The following is a 12,041-nucleotide window of genomic DNA, read 5'->3' on the forward strand; positions in this document are numbered from 1 at the left end:
GAGTGTGCTTGTTCAGCATGATCTGACTGGTTTCTCATCCGCCACAGAATTTGGGGTCTTTCATTTGAACACTTCATTAAGTTATTGAAGTACTTTTGAAGTGATTCAGTGATTACTTGTTCTGTAGTTCTTAAATTGATGGGGTGTAAAAGTTGGAGATGCTTCTCTTGAAGTCTCAACACCTCATCTCTTACAAAGACTGATAGGAGGATTCATCCCTGGGTTTTACTCCAGATCCTTAAAGGAGCTTTTTCTTTCATGGAGCTTTAGTTCACTGCAGGGAGAGAGTTGTAACATGCCCCTGGCAGTGACAAAGTTTCTACATGCAGGTTCATGAAATAGATGAGTTTAAAAGGTTTTTTTGATGCTGTATTATCTGTGTCTGGTGCCTGAGCCTTCTGATATGAGCAGTGTCTTGTGCCAAGGAGAGCTTAAAAGGGAAATGGATCTCTCTTGGCTTTCTGGAAACTCTTGTAACTTCAGACTGCCAAGATCCCAAGCTCTGGGGAAAGATGTGACTTGTTCAGGCTGTCCTACATCCTTCATGTTGACCATCCAGTTGTTGTATTGTCTTTGCAGTTTAAACTTCCACTGTGTTCATTTGCTAGGCAAGGTGCTCAAAGTCATAGTTACTTTCACCCTTAGACATTTCAGTGGAAAATTCACCTTCGTTGTGTCTTCAAACAGACACTGATGAAGATTGAGGATGTGTGTCATTGCCAGCAAGAGCAAGGATATGTTATCTAGAATATGTGGGATGTTGGAATCTTTGGATCAACACAACCTGAACAAGTTCTTTGTTAGAAAGATGAGAGACTTAGCTGGCATTTGCTTTCTTCGTTGTGTTTTTTGTTTTACAGAAAAATTGTGTTATGAGGGTGGAATGCTTCACTTTCCAATCAGAGGTTTCCAATCCCTCTCAGTTTTGGGAAGTATCTCTGATGGCAAGTTTCTCCAAGCTGGCATTGCATCTCTAGCCAGGGTTTAACAGATCCCTCCAGCCTTTCTGAGGAATCTTTTAAATCATCTGATGTCAGAGGAGGAAGAAAACACACAGGTTTCACCTTTGATTTAAAGAACAGTTTGTTTAATGGTGCTTTTCCTGTGAAGGAGAAAATTCTTAGCAAAACAAATGGAATTGTGTTATTCCAGGAACATATGAAGTGAGTGTGAACTGTGCAGAGGCCTGACTCATTTAGGATGTTCTGGCCAAGGTACACTTTTGGTAAAAACAACGCAGTGTGCTGCTCAAGATAACCCGGCTGCTCCCATTTTGTGTTTTAACCACTTAACATTTTTCTGATGTACGAGGAAGGAGTGTTTGGAAACAAACCATCCATGGAAAGCACTGGAAACAAAGTCAGTGTTGACAAAGGTCAGCTCTTTAAACTTTATTGTTCTACCAACTTTTAATAGCGCTTTAGTTCTGTCATCTTAGGTCACTAAAAGACTTTCAGCGTTCTTGGCTATCTCTGACACGTTACTGTTTAGTTTTTTTAAATTTATTAAAGTCTAGTTAAGAGGAGATGCCTCATTCCTGGGAGTGCTCAGGCCAGGTTGGACAGGGCTTGGAGCATCATGATCTAGTGGAAGGTGTCCCTGCCCAAGGCAGGAGGTGGAGTGAGATGAGCTTTAAGGTCCCTTCCAACCTAAACCATTCAATGATTGCAAGATTGATGACCTTTAAGGACTTCATGCAGTTGGGAAGTGTAGAAATAGAAATCCTGAGAATTCAGACCATGCCAAGCAGGAGAAAGCAATGGGCACATTTAGGGGATTTAAATGTGGACAAGCAGCTCTGTGTTAACCAAGGTGAAGGTTTCTTGTTCACACTAAACAGGTACCAGAATTTGGAGCATCCACAGTTGTTCTCAAGGGGTCATGTTTCAATTGATGGAATTTGCTATTCTGGGCAGTTCATTCTTAAAAAGCACAGCCTTGTGAAAATAGTTCTAAATTTAAGGTTGCACCTTAAACATACAGTATTTGAATTAATTGTTCAAAAGTATTTAATCTTCCAAAATCAGAGGGCAGGATCCTGTTTCTGAAGAATACAGTTTATGCCAAAAAAAAAATAAAAATCAAGAGTTAACTGCTCATCTGAGCTAAATTCTTGAGTGTCTTTATAAAGGAAGATACTTGAATTTAAAGAATTTGGGATAAGTAGCAAATTTTTGAATATCAGCCTAAAAATGCACTTCGTTTTTAATTTAATCCTAGATCTTTAGGAAAATACCCTGAGACATCTAAAGCAGTACACTATGCTTCAGAAAATACTGAGGGGATGATTTCCAAAGTATTGTACTGCATCATTTAAAGATTTATTATTCCATGTGCTAAAAGATACTCACCTGCAGGACACTTAAATTTACTTACAGTTAAAATCTCTACTTGCACATCAGTTTTATTATGTGCTGTCCCTTCACCTTTGGACCAGGACATCAGTCATGTCTCCCAGTTTCACTTTCAACTTACTTAACACTTTCAGGTTCACTTTGAGTTAGATGGATTATTGAGCAATGAGCCTTTTACTTCCTTCTCTTTGCTGCTGCTTCCTGGATTCTGGTGTTACTGTTACACAGGGAACTAAGACTGTCCCTAAATCCTGATTTTCTCTGGCCTTTTCTGTAGTTTAAAACTTCATGTGCATTTATAATGTAGGAAAACCAGAATAGCATTCCCTATTTTAGCAGTGTCATGTTGACTCAATCCCAAGATTTATTAAAATTAGGCTTGGATTTGTCAGTGTGAGCTGCCTTGCCTTGCAAAATAAACTCATGTGGTTGATACTTGATGCCTGGATACCAGGATTGGAAGAGAAATCCTGCTCTCTGGAAATTTTATCAGGACTAAGTGCGGTGTCCCGTGCTGTAACCTCCTCCCGCTGTGGTTTGGAGTGCATGTCTTACCTTTACAGGAGACTGGAATTCTGAAGGATGCAGGGCTGCATGGGAAAGTAGGGGGACGTGGATTTGTGGAAGTGATGTCCTGAACACCTCCTGCAGCTCCAAGCTGCAAACAGGAGCACAGAGTGCTGAGCTCGGTCCGTGGCAGGAGGAAGCATCGGATGCTCCACTTGGCTCTCTCTGACTCCTGAGGCCTCGAAATTTTAAAGCTGAAATATTTTTATATATACTTTCCTTTCTGCCTATGAAAAAACAGGTTGGATCATGACTTCTTGCATTCCTTTAGCATCCTTCTGGTGAAGGAAAGTTGTGAAGGTTACCTGCTAGGAGCATTAAAATGTCCTGTGCAACAGATGTGAGCACAGGCGTTGAATTACTTCCAAAGACTCGTGTAAAGGGGTTAAAGCAATACTCAGGCATGCATTCTCTTTGAACTAGGGTGGAATTCTGCCTTGGGAGCAGTTTTACCTAATTAATTGCCATGCAGAAACAGCAGTAATTTACAAGAATGTGTTGATAGTGGGAGCATTTATCACCTGGAGCTGCTCTAGTCCTGCACTCTCAATTCCTGTGACCACTGTGCCTGCCTGTGTGGCTGGCAGCCTTCAATAACTGGAGCTTGTGCACTTTGTCATGGGATATTTGGCAAAGTCTACAAGGCTGAAAAATAATGGTAATAGAAGCTTGTGAAAACGGGCAGGTGTGTAGAAAATGGGCTGTGTAAGTGTTGTGATGTGGGGGAGCATTACCTTGCAATATGAAGCAGGAGGAAGTCCACAGTGGAACAAGCCATTACAAATGGTCCAAAGATGAGAAAAGCTGGTAAAACATATTCTTAAATACTGAGGTTGGAAACATTCATCAGGAGCCTTGGAGCTCCTGGCTGTAGCATTTGCAGAGCTGCTTCTGACAGGAACCTGGAGAGAATATGTTGTTACTGCCTGTAGCAGGCTGTGAGAGAGTTCAAATGTGACTCAGTTCAGTTTTGAAACCTGTGGTTACATGGGTTTTCTGCTTTGTCTTCTGAAGAAACAGATTTCAGTGACCATTCTACAGTCAGAAGTCTTTTAAATTGTTGTGCTGCCTGAGGGGGGGTTGTGGTGAGGTGGGTGTCAATCTGTTCTCCCAGGGAATAGGGGACAGGACAAGAAGAAATTGCCTCAAGTTGCCCCAGGGGAAGTTTAGGTTGGATATTAGAGAAAATTTCTTCCCAGAAAGGACTGTCCAGCCCTGGCACAGCTGCCCAGGGCAGTGGTGGAGTCCCCATTCCTGAAGGGATTTAACAGACGTGTGAATGTGGCACTTGGGGACATGGTTAGGAGTGGCTTTGGCAGTGCTGGAGGAATGAGTGGACTTGGATCTTGAGGGTTTTTCCAACCTAAAGGATTCTGTGATCCTACTTAAGCTGTGCTGTGCAGTTTTGAGGTTCTGGGAGGTCTGACTTACAAAGTAACTCGTGAAACCATCCAGCTAATCAGTACCCCAGTGCAATATTCAGGTAATTGCTGCTTCTCATCTCTGCTACCTCCTTTGGGGTGTGTAGAGACTTATCCTGGTGAAGCAGAGCCTGGTGCCCTGGAGCTGATGAGTGCCTGTCTCAGAGCAGGCAATCCGTTCAATTTAGTGTCATCACAGAACTTCCCCAAGTTCTTTTCACCTGATGATTCATGTGATTGATGAATGATAATGAACAAAGATGTTAAAATACATTTTTGCGGCTGGATTTTAAGAAGTTGGTAAAAGTGGAATAGGTGTTTTTTCTCCCCATGAACCAGGCAGGGCCCCAGCACATCCCAGCACAGAGGGATCAGCCTCTTCCGTAAAACCAGCAGTGCCAAGAGCCCCATTGTGCCTGGGTGCATAAAAATCCTGTGATATCAGGAGATAAACCTGCAGCTCCATCAGAGCTTGGAATCCTGCCTTGGTCTTGCCGTGGGCCTCAGGGCAGGCTTTCACAGCCAGGCTTTTGGGTAGAACCAGGGCTTGGAGAGCATCTTCCTCTCTGGAATGCATTTACATCTGTCTCAGTCTTGGTTTTAAGCATCTTCTGAAAGTTGGACCTTTTTGGTCCTAACTGAGCGTCTGGAATATTTTTGAGTGTTAAATCTTCCTCTGGACTTCCCTGAGTTGCTGCTCTTTGGTTTCTCAGCTGTTGGTGCACGATCACCTTATGGAAATCTGGCTGCTCCTCGTGACTATCCAACGGGAACTCCATTCACGGCTGAGCACTGACATGTTCTTAATCACAAATAATGGTAATTCCTCAGTTCAGCTTTTTTCAGGGCTTTAAGGAAGTTTTGCAATGAGCCCTTGTTGCCTTGCCCTGGAGCACTCAAATTAAATTCAGGGCTGTTCCTGGTGCCCAGATTTAATAAATGGGAGACTGTGACCTCCTCAGTTGTGTCTCCAAGTAGCTGTTGCAATTTCAGAGGTTTCTGGCTCTGTGGGAGGCTTTGCCCCCCACTCCCCTGTGTAGCTGTGTGTGTGGCTGTGCTCTTATCTGACACCTTCACGGATCTGGGGCTGACAAAAGGAGCCACAAAAGCCCGTGGGCATCCCATGGGTTTGACAGGATCCTCCCCCTGTTTTGTTTGAGTGGCTGCACAAACAGCTCTGAGAAGAAAACAAGGTGTGTGTGCTTACATGTAGCACTCAGGGATTGACACAGTTCGGGGAATTTGAGATTATACATTGGCCCACGCAGGAAGATGAAATCTGTAGGCTTAATCTCACTATGTGCTTGGAAGAGGTCTCAGCAAGCTTGGCTCTGGGACTCTGTTTCTCTTATCAAAACTAGAAATGGTGGGTTTGCTGGATTGGTTTTAAGGGGTTTTAGTACAGGATGCTCAGATTCACCAGGCCCTCACAACAAAAAATGTAATATTGCCAAAATCACCTTCGTCCTGGTCTGTGAAGGTGTGTGTGTTGCTTGCTCAAAAGTGGTTATCGTCTACTAAATGTGACAGAGTTTGTTTAACTGAACTTTTTCCTTTGTAACTGATGAAAATGGCCTTAAAAGGAAGCTTGATTCCAGTGGGGACTGTTGCAGTAGCAGTATTTTGGTGTTCTTTTCTCCCTTTTGACAAGAATCACTCCAAGAAGTGGTGATTAATATTGTGTTTTGAATTATATCTAGTACAAACCCACAATAATCAAATTGTGTGGTGGTTCTAAATTGGCACTGGTCTCAACTTAGGGGAGGATTAACCTTGAACACTATTGTTTGTTCTGAGTCTGTTGAATTTGTTGGTGTTGGGTAAGTTTTTTGCCATGCAGAAAACAAGGAAATAATATTGATAAGCAAACACAATATGGATGGTGGGACTGTTTCACAAGATAAGATTTCAGTTTCCGTATATACTTGCCTGGGAGTCAATCATCCTTTTGGATCAACCACTATAACGTGGAGACAAAACAACAGAGCGTCACAGTGGCCTGCTGGAAACTTCCCTGAGTGCTGGAAAGGGAAAGGCTTTGGCAGAAGAGTCACCATGAGGAGATGAATGGATGCATTGTCCAAACCAGCCTGACTCGTTCTGTAGATCTTAAATCCACTCTTAAACAATCTCTGATTTAAAGCTTCAAATTATTGCTTGGTGGCTCTTATAATTAAAAGCAAACCAGTTCAGCAAGCACAGGGCCAGAGAGTGTGTGAGGAGTTAATCAGCTTAAACTCACACCCAGGAATCTCTTTCCTCCCTTCATCGTGTGCTGGGTGAAGAGGTTGAGGTCTTCGGGCCCTGTAATTATTGCTGTTACACCTGAAGCTCTGTACAGGTAACCTGCTTCTCTGACTTCTCAGAATCTGCTTTTCCACCTCCATTTTTAATGCTGGCTTTTAGCACTGCCTGATTCAGTCATTCAGGACTGTGTAATTTTGTTTTAATGTAGGATCTTGGTTTTTCTTTCCTCTTTCCAAGCCTTTTTCATCTGTGTTGTGCATAAACAAATTCATCAAGTGTTCAGCCCACAGGGGTAGGACCTTCTCTTTCTCATGATTCTATTGGAGTGCAGACCAGAGACTTCAGCTGGCCGTGGCTTCAGTGTCTCCTGCACTGCAAGAACCTGTTCCTACCATCCCCACATACAGAGTTGTTATCAAATAGAAGGGAATCATACATTTGATTTTGTTGGAAAAACCCTCCAAGACCATTGAGTCCAGCCATTCCCCCAGTGCTGTCAAGGCCACCACTCAAGTGCCACACCCACACAGATTTAAATCCCTCCAGATGTAAATCTTCAACCGCTGCCCCAGGCAGCCTGTTCTAATGCCTGCCCATCCTTTCTGTCAATAAGTATTCCCCAATACCCAGTTTGAACCTCCCCTGGTGCAATTCAGAGCTGTTTCCTCTCATCCTGTCCCTGTTCCCTGGGAGCAGAGCCCAACTTCCCTGGCTGTCCCCTCCTGTTAGGAGTTGTGCAGAGCCAGAAGGTCCCCCCTGAGCCTCCTTTTCTCCAGGCTGAGCCCTTTTCCAGCTCCCTCAGCCTCTCCTGGTGCTCCAGCCCCTTCCCCAGCTCTGTTCACTTCCCTGGACAATCTGCAGCCCCTCAGTGTCCTTGTAGTGATGGGCCCAAAAGCACTGACTGATGCATCCCATAATATACCACAGCCATAATTAGCACTAATTTGGTGGCACCTCTGAGCTTCTCCAGAGTGCTCCCATCACTCTTCACTCAGCCAGAGTCACGTTTTGTTTTGCAGGGCTCAGGCTCAGTTAGGAAAGGGTGTCAGGGCTGTACAGGAGCAGGATCAGACCTTGGAGGAGGGAAGAGAGCAGAGGATTGCTTGCCCATTCTTCCTCCCAGGGCAGTAAAACCTTGACTTGACTCATCCATGACATGTTAATTCCCTCTAGTGCAGCAAGGAGAGCTCCTTGGGCTGTGCTAGGCTCTCCTGTGCCAGCTCCCTGCCAGAACTAGTCCCAGCATGAGGGAGACACAGAAAGTGCTCCCAGGTGTGAGGGGGGTGGGATTGGGAGTGCTCTTGTTGATGTCTCCTTAAGATTGCCTGGAGGTTCTTGCCACCAAGGGGGGAAAAAAACCCCAAATACACAAAGAGTGGTGGGAAAGGGGTTCCAGGCACCACCTGTGCTTCTGCCCAGTGGATGCTCTGATTGCTTTGGGTTACTGGAGTTATCACAGGTGCCTGAATTTTAGCTGACAGCAGTGGTTTTATTTATTTATTCATTTTGAAAGGTGGGAGAGAGAACAGCAAACAGTTCTAAGGTTACCAAGAGTCAAGTGTGTCAAGCAGAGAGCAAGGAAATAAGTAAAGCTAGACATAAACAGCCTTCAGCCATGTGGCAGTAAACACCACTGTACCTGGAGTGGTAACTCAGCAGCAAAGCAGTGTCCTTGGAGCACATTCGTGCTTGGGAAGCATTTGGCACATCCCACTTCTTCCCTGGGCACCAGTCCTGTGCAGGATGGGACCACGCTGCCCAGTGCAGCTGGCTTGTGCCTGCCCAGAAGCTGTCAGGAAGTGCAGAACCACAGTCTGTCAGCCCCTGGAATGTGCTTGATTTCCTTTCTGGGCTTCACCCCACTCCTTTAAGCAGAAATGAGCCTCAGAACTTGGCCTTGAACTTCAGGGCTTTTTGTAAGTGCCATTTTAAGAAAGGAGGCAAACAAGTTCTGTTCATGCTCAAGTGACCTTAAATGACTTGCAGATCTGGACTGAATTTTGATTAATTTGTTGGTTTGTTTCCAGAGTTTATCTGTGGTTCCTTTTTCCCTCAGATCAAGCCTCAGAGGTGCAGGTGACAATGATGCTGACGGAAAGCTGTAAACTCAGAGGGCTTCACCACAGGTAGGGCACGCAGGGCTGGTGACAAATCCATGTCACTGTGAGGTGGAAGTACCTGAGCTAAAGCTCCCTGGGGACAGGGAGCTCTTTGTTGAGAATTCAGCAACACTTCTGTAGAATCATGGAATGCCAGGGTGGTTTGGGTGGGAAGGGACCTTAAAGCTCATCTCTGCCCTGGGCAGAGACACCTTCCACTAGCCCAGGCTGCTCCAAGCCCTGTCCAACCTGGCCTGGAACACTTCCAGGGATGGGGCAGCTTCTGTGGGCACCCTGTGCCAGGGCCTCACCACCCTCCCAGGGAAGAATTCCTTCCCAAGATCCCATCTCTCCCTATCTGGCAGTGGGAAGCCATTCCCCCTTGTCCTGTCACTCCAGGCCCTTGTCCCAAGTCCCTCTCCAGCTCTTCTGGAGCACTTTAGGCACTGGAAAAAGCTCTAAGGTCTCCCTGGAGCCTTCTCCAGGACGTTCCCAGCCTTATATATTAAAGACCTTGCCTAAAATACAGGAGTAGCAGGTTTTTGGTGAAACTTACCTAAAATAGAAACAAAATGAACCTGCCCTGCTCTCATCATTCCAAATGAGCTGTTGTCCTCCCTATTATAAATCAAACCTTTTTTGAAATGTCCAAAATGCTTTTTTCCCCCTACACTGCTTTTGAGGCTGGGACCTTCATGGGTCTCCAGAGCTCATAGATGTGAAACCTGGCTGTGAGAAATTTTCAGGAAAGAGTAAGAAAATTAAAAATTAAAAACAATTGTATGTCACTGGTGACTTTGCTAACGGTTTTCGGTGGAAAATAGAGATATTTTAAAAAGTGATTAATGGAAATTGAAGCTGTGTCCAGTTTGGTTTGAGTTTCTGTGAATGTACATATTGATATATATAATATTATATGTTATATTTCTTCTAAGGAAGATGTGCAGAGACACTGCAGCATGGGGGTTGCCTGAGCCACAAAAGACCTGGAAAGACCCTTAAAGAGGCTGATTCAGGACTAAAATTTTCTGTTCTGTCACTCCGCAGCAGATCAAACATGTTGTTCTGACTTTTTTTTTTTGTTTAACTGCTGTAATGGAAGTATGTATTTTATAGCTGCAGTTGATCTAGAGTGCTGCACCTCCCAGTTTAGGATATAGCACTTCTGTGTATCACTTGTATTCACAACAATTTATGTCAGCCCTCTTGGACCAAGTGAAAACATTTGGAGGGTTCTTCGTAACAGAAAAATAGTAAAATATTTAATTCATTAAAAGAAGTACTGTCTAGGGCTTCAGTTATTTGGACACCTTGTGCTCTGCAACTCCTAATACAAGATCAAATGCTTTTCTTCCATGTTGAATTAATTTTATTGCTGTGTTTAGGAATCAAAAGTATTTTTATCAAATTTCAGTTCCATAACATTAGGAATTTCTCTGTCTTCCAGGAATCTGCTGCCTATCACTCATGTCTGTATAGAGGAGGGAGAGAAACCAATGGTGCTGCTGCCCTACATGAACTGGGGGAACCTTAAACTCTTCCTGCGACAGTGCAAATTGGTGGAGGCCAACAATCCTCAGGTACCCTTGGGCATGTGGACTTTGTGTCCATTAAACCTCCTTTTGCTCTGGCACCGGAGTTTGTGCCACCAGAGGAATGGTTGTGGCACTCTCCTGTTCAGTGTGGTGGCAGGAGAGCTGCAGAGGTGCCTTCCCAGCAAGTGTTTGCCTTGTTTCCCACCGGGAAAGCATTCCTGGCTGTTTATCCTGGGTGTTCAGAGGGCAGGAAGCTGTCACCTCTCATTAGGGTAGGAGCTCAATCAATGCATCCTAAAATTATATCCACAAATAGAGAAAATTGTGGATTAAATTAAGGAAAATCTTGTATGGCGAAATTTCAGATTTACTAATACGACTTTTGGTATGCCAAGCTATAAATACAGGCAAGATTTTAATTATGATGGGACTGTGAAGTTGCAAAAGGAACTGAAGCAACAGCCTTTGATACTGGCTTTGGAAAGCAATAAGGATTTTGACTGTGCTGCTGCCTGGAATTTAGCTGGTTTCCAGGGAAGCAAAGTGAAGAAGGTGTGGGAAGGGGTAAAGTGGACCATTTTTGCCTATGTCCACTTCCAGTCAAAGGAAAAGTAGGTACAAAGAGTGAGGCACTTGCAAGATGGAAGTGTTTTCCCTTGACACATCAAAAAAAGAAGTTAAAATTTAGAGTAAGGCACCATGGTGAGCGCCCATAGGTGGTTGTGTCTGTGGGGACTGGAAGGGGAGGGGGCACTGGGACACAGCAAACCCAGTAACCCTGCAGGTACTGGGCTGAAGGGGCTGATGGCTGCTGCTCTGGGCTCTTGCAGGCGATTTCCCAGCAGGATCTGGTACATATGGCCATCCAGATCGCCTGTGGGATGAGCTACCTGGCCAGGAGGGAGGTCATCCACAAAGACCTGGCTGCGAGGAACTGTGTGTAAGTACTGTCCCCTCTGCAGCTGCAGCTCCCTGCACTCAGCCTGAGCTCTCCTTCAAAATGCAGGGTTGGGTCACTGGTGTAGTCAGTGAAGTTGTTTTCCTCCAAAGCAAGGGGAGCCAGGAATCGTGGTTCTAAAGAATACAGAACATCCTCTCTGTAAATGCTTCAGCTGGGTTTGTCTGTCACTTTTTCAAAGGCTTGAAAAGAATTAAAGCTTCCCTTCAACTTTAATAAAAACTTGAAATATCTTTGGCAGTTTATCAATAGATAGATTTTTGTTTGAAATTGGTTTTCTTCATTTTTTCTCCTTAAAAATGAAGTTAAAGACTTTGTTCATTGGTAGATTTCTTAGTTGCCAAATGATGGATAGATATAAATGGAATGGCAGGAATGCCAGAGGGGGGTTTGAGACCATCTTCAGGCTGGAACACACCCCAAGATGTAGAGGTGGAGGTGTTTGGTGGCCTTCTAGGAACCCAATCACTCGGTGACCACCATCTCTGCTGTTGTGCCCCATAAGGATGCTCAGTGTGATCCTGACAGATCCTGTTCCTAATTTCTATTGCTTTTCCTCACTGCTGAGCACACTGAGGAGGAAGTGGGACCACAGGAGATAGAGATCACAAATACCAGGGCCATCACCTGGAGCATTAATTTTGGAAAGAGAAAGAGGTGCCAGTAGCCAAGGTCCCCTGAAGGACGTTGTTCCATCAGCCCCTCTTTGTTCCCCAGGTTTGCTCTGGCTGGTGAAAGACTGGGAAGTGCATCAGACCCATGTCCTAATTTTGGGAAAGGAGCCAAGATTCCAGTGATCTTGGCAGGTTTAAGGGAGGAAATGCTTGTGGTCTCATGTGCCCATGGCACAGCCAGTCCAA

The 12,041-nt window shown here is 44.7% G+C and overlaps 1 protein-coding gene across 1 annotated transcript in view; it reads left to right on the forward strand.

Annotated features, from left to right (window-relative positions):
- Window positions 1–12,041, forward strand: part of RYK (receptor like tyrosine kinase) — a 55,916-nt gene that overhangs the window by 37,198 nt on the left and 6,677 nt on the right. The window contains exons 10-12 of the mRNA XM_068201156.1: window positions 8,646–8,715; window positions 10,136–10,268; window positions 11,054–11,163. Of these exons, the coding sequence (XP_068057257.1) occupies window positions 8,646–8,715; window positions 10,136–10,268; window positions 11,054–11,163 (313 nt within the window). The remainder of the gene's footprint in view (window positions 1–8,645; window positions 8,716–10,135; window positions 10,269–11,053; window positions 11,164–12,041) is intronic.

This window comes from Anomalospiza imberbis, chromosome 10 (genome assembly GCF_031753505.1).
Source record: "Anomalospiza imberbis isolate Cuckoo-Finch-1a 21T00152 chromosome 10, ASM3175350v1, whole genome shotgun sequence".
In the NCBI taxonomy this organism is placed as follows: Eukaryota; Metazoa; Chordata; class Aves; order Passeriformes; family Viduidae; genus Anomalospiza; species Anomalospiza imberbis.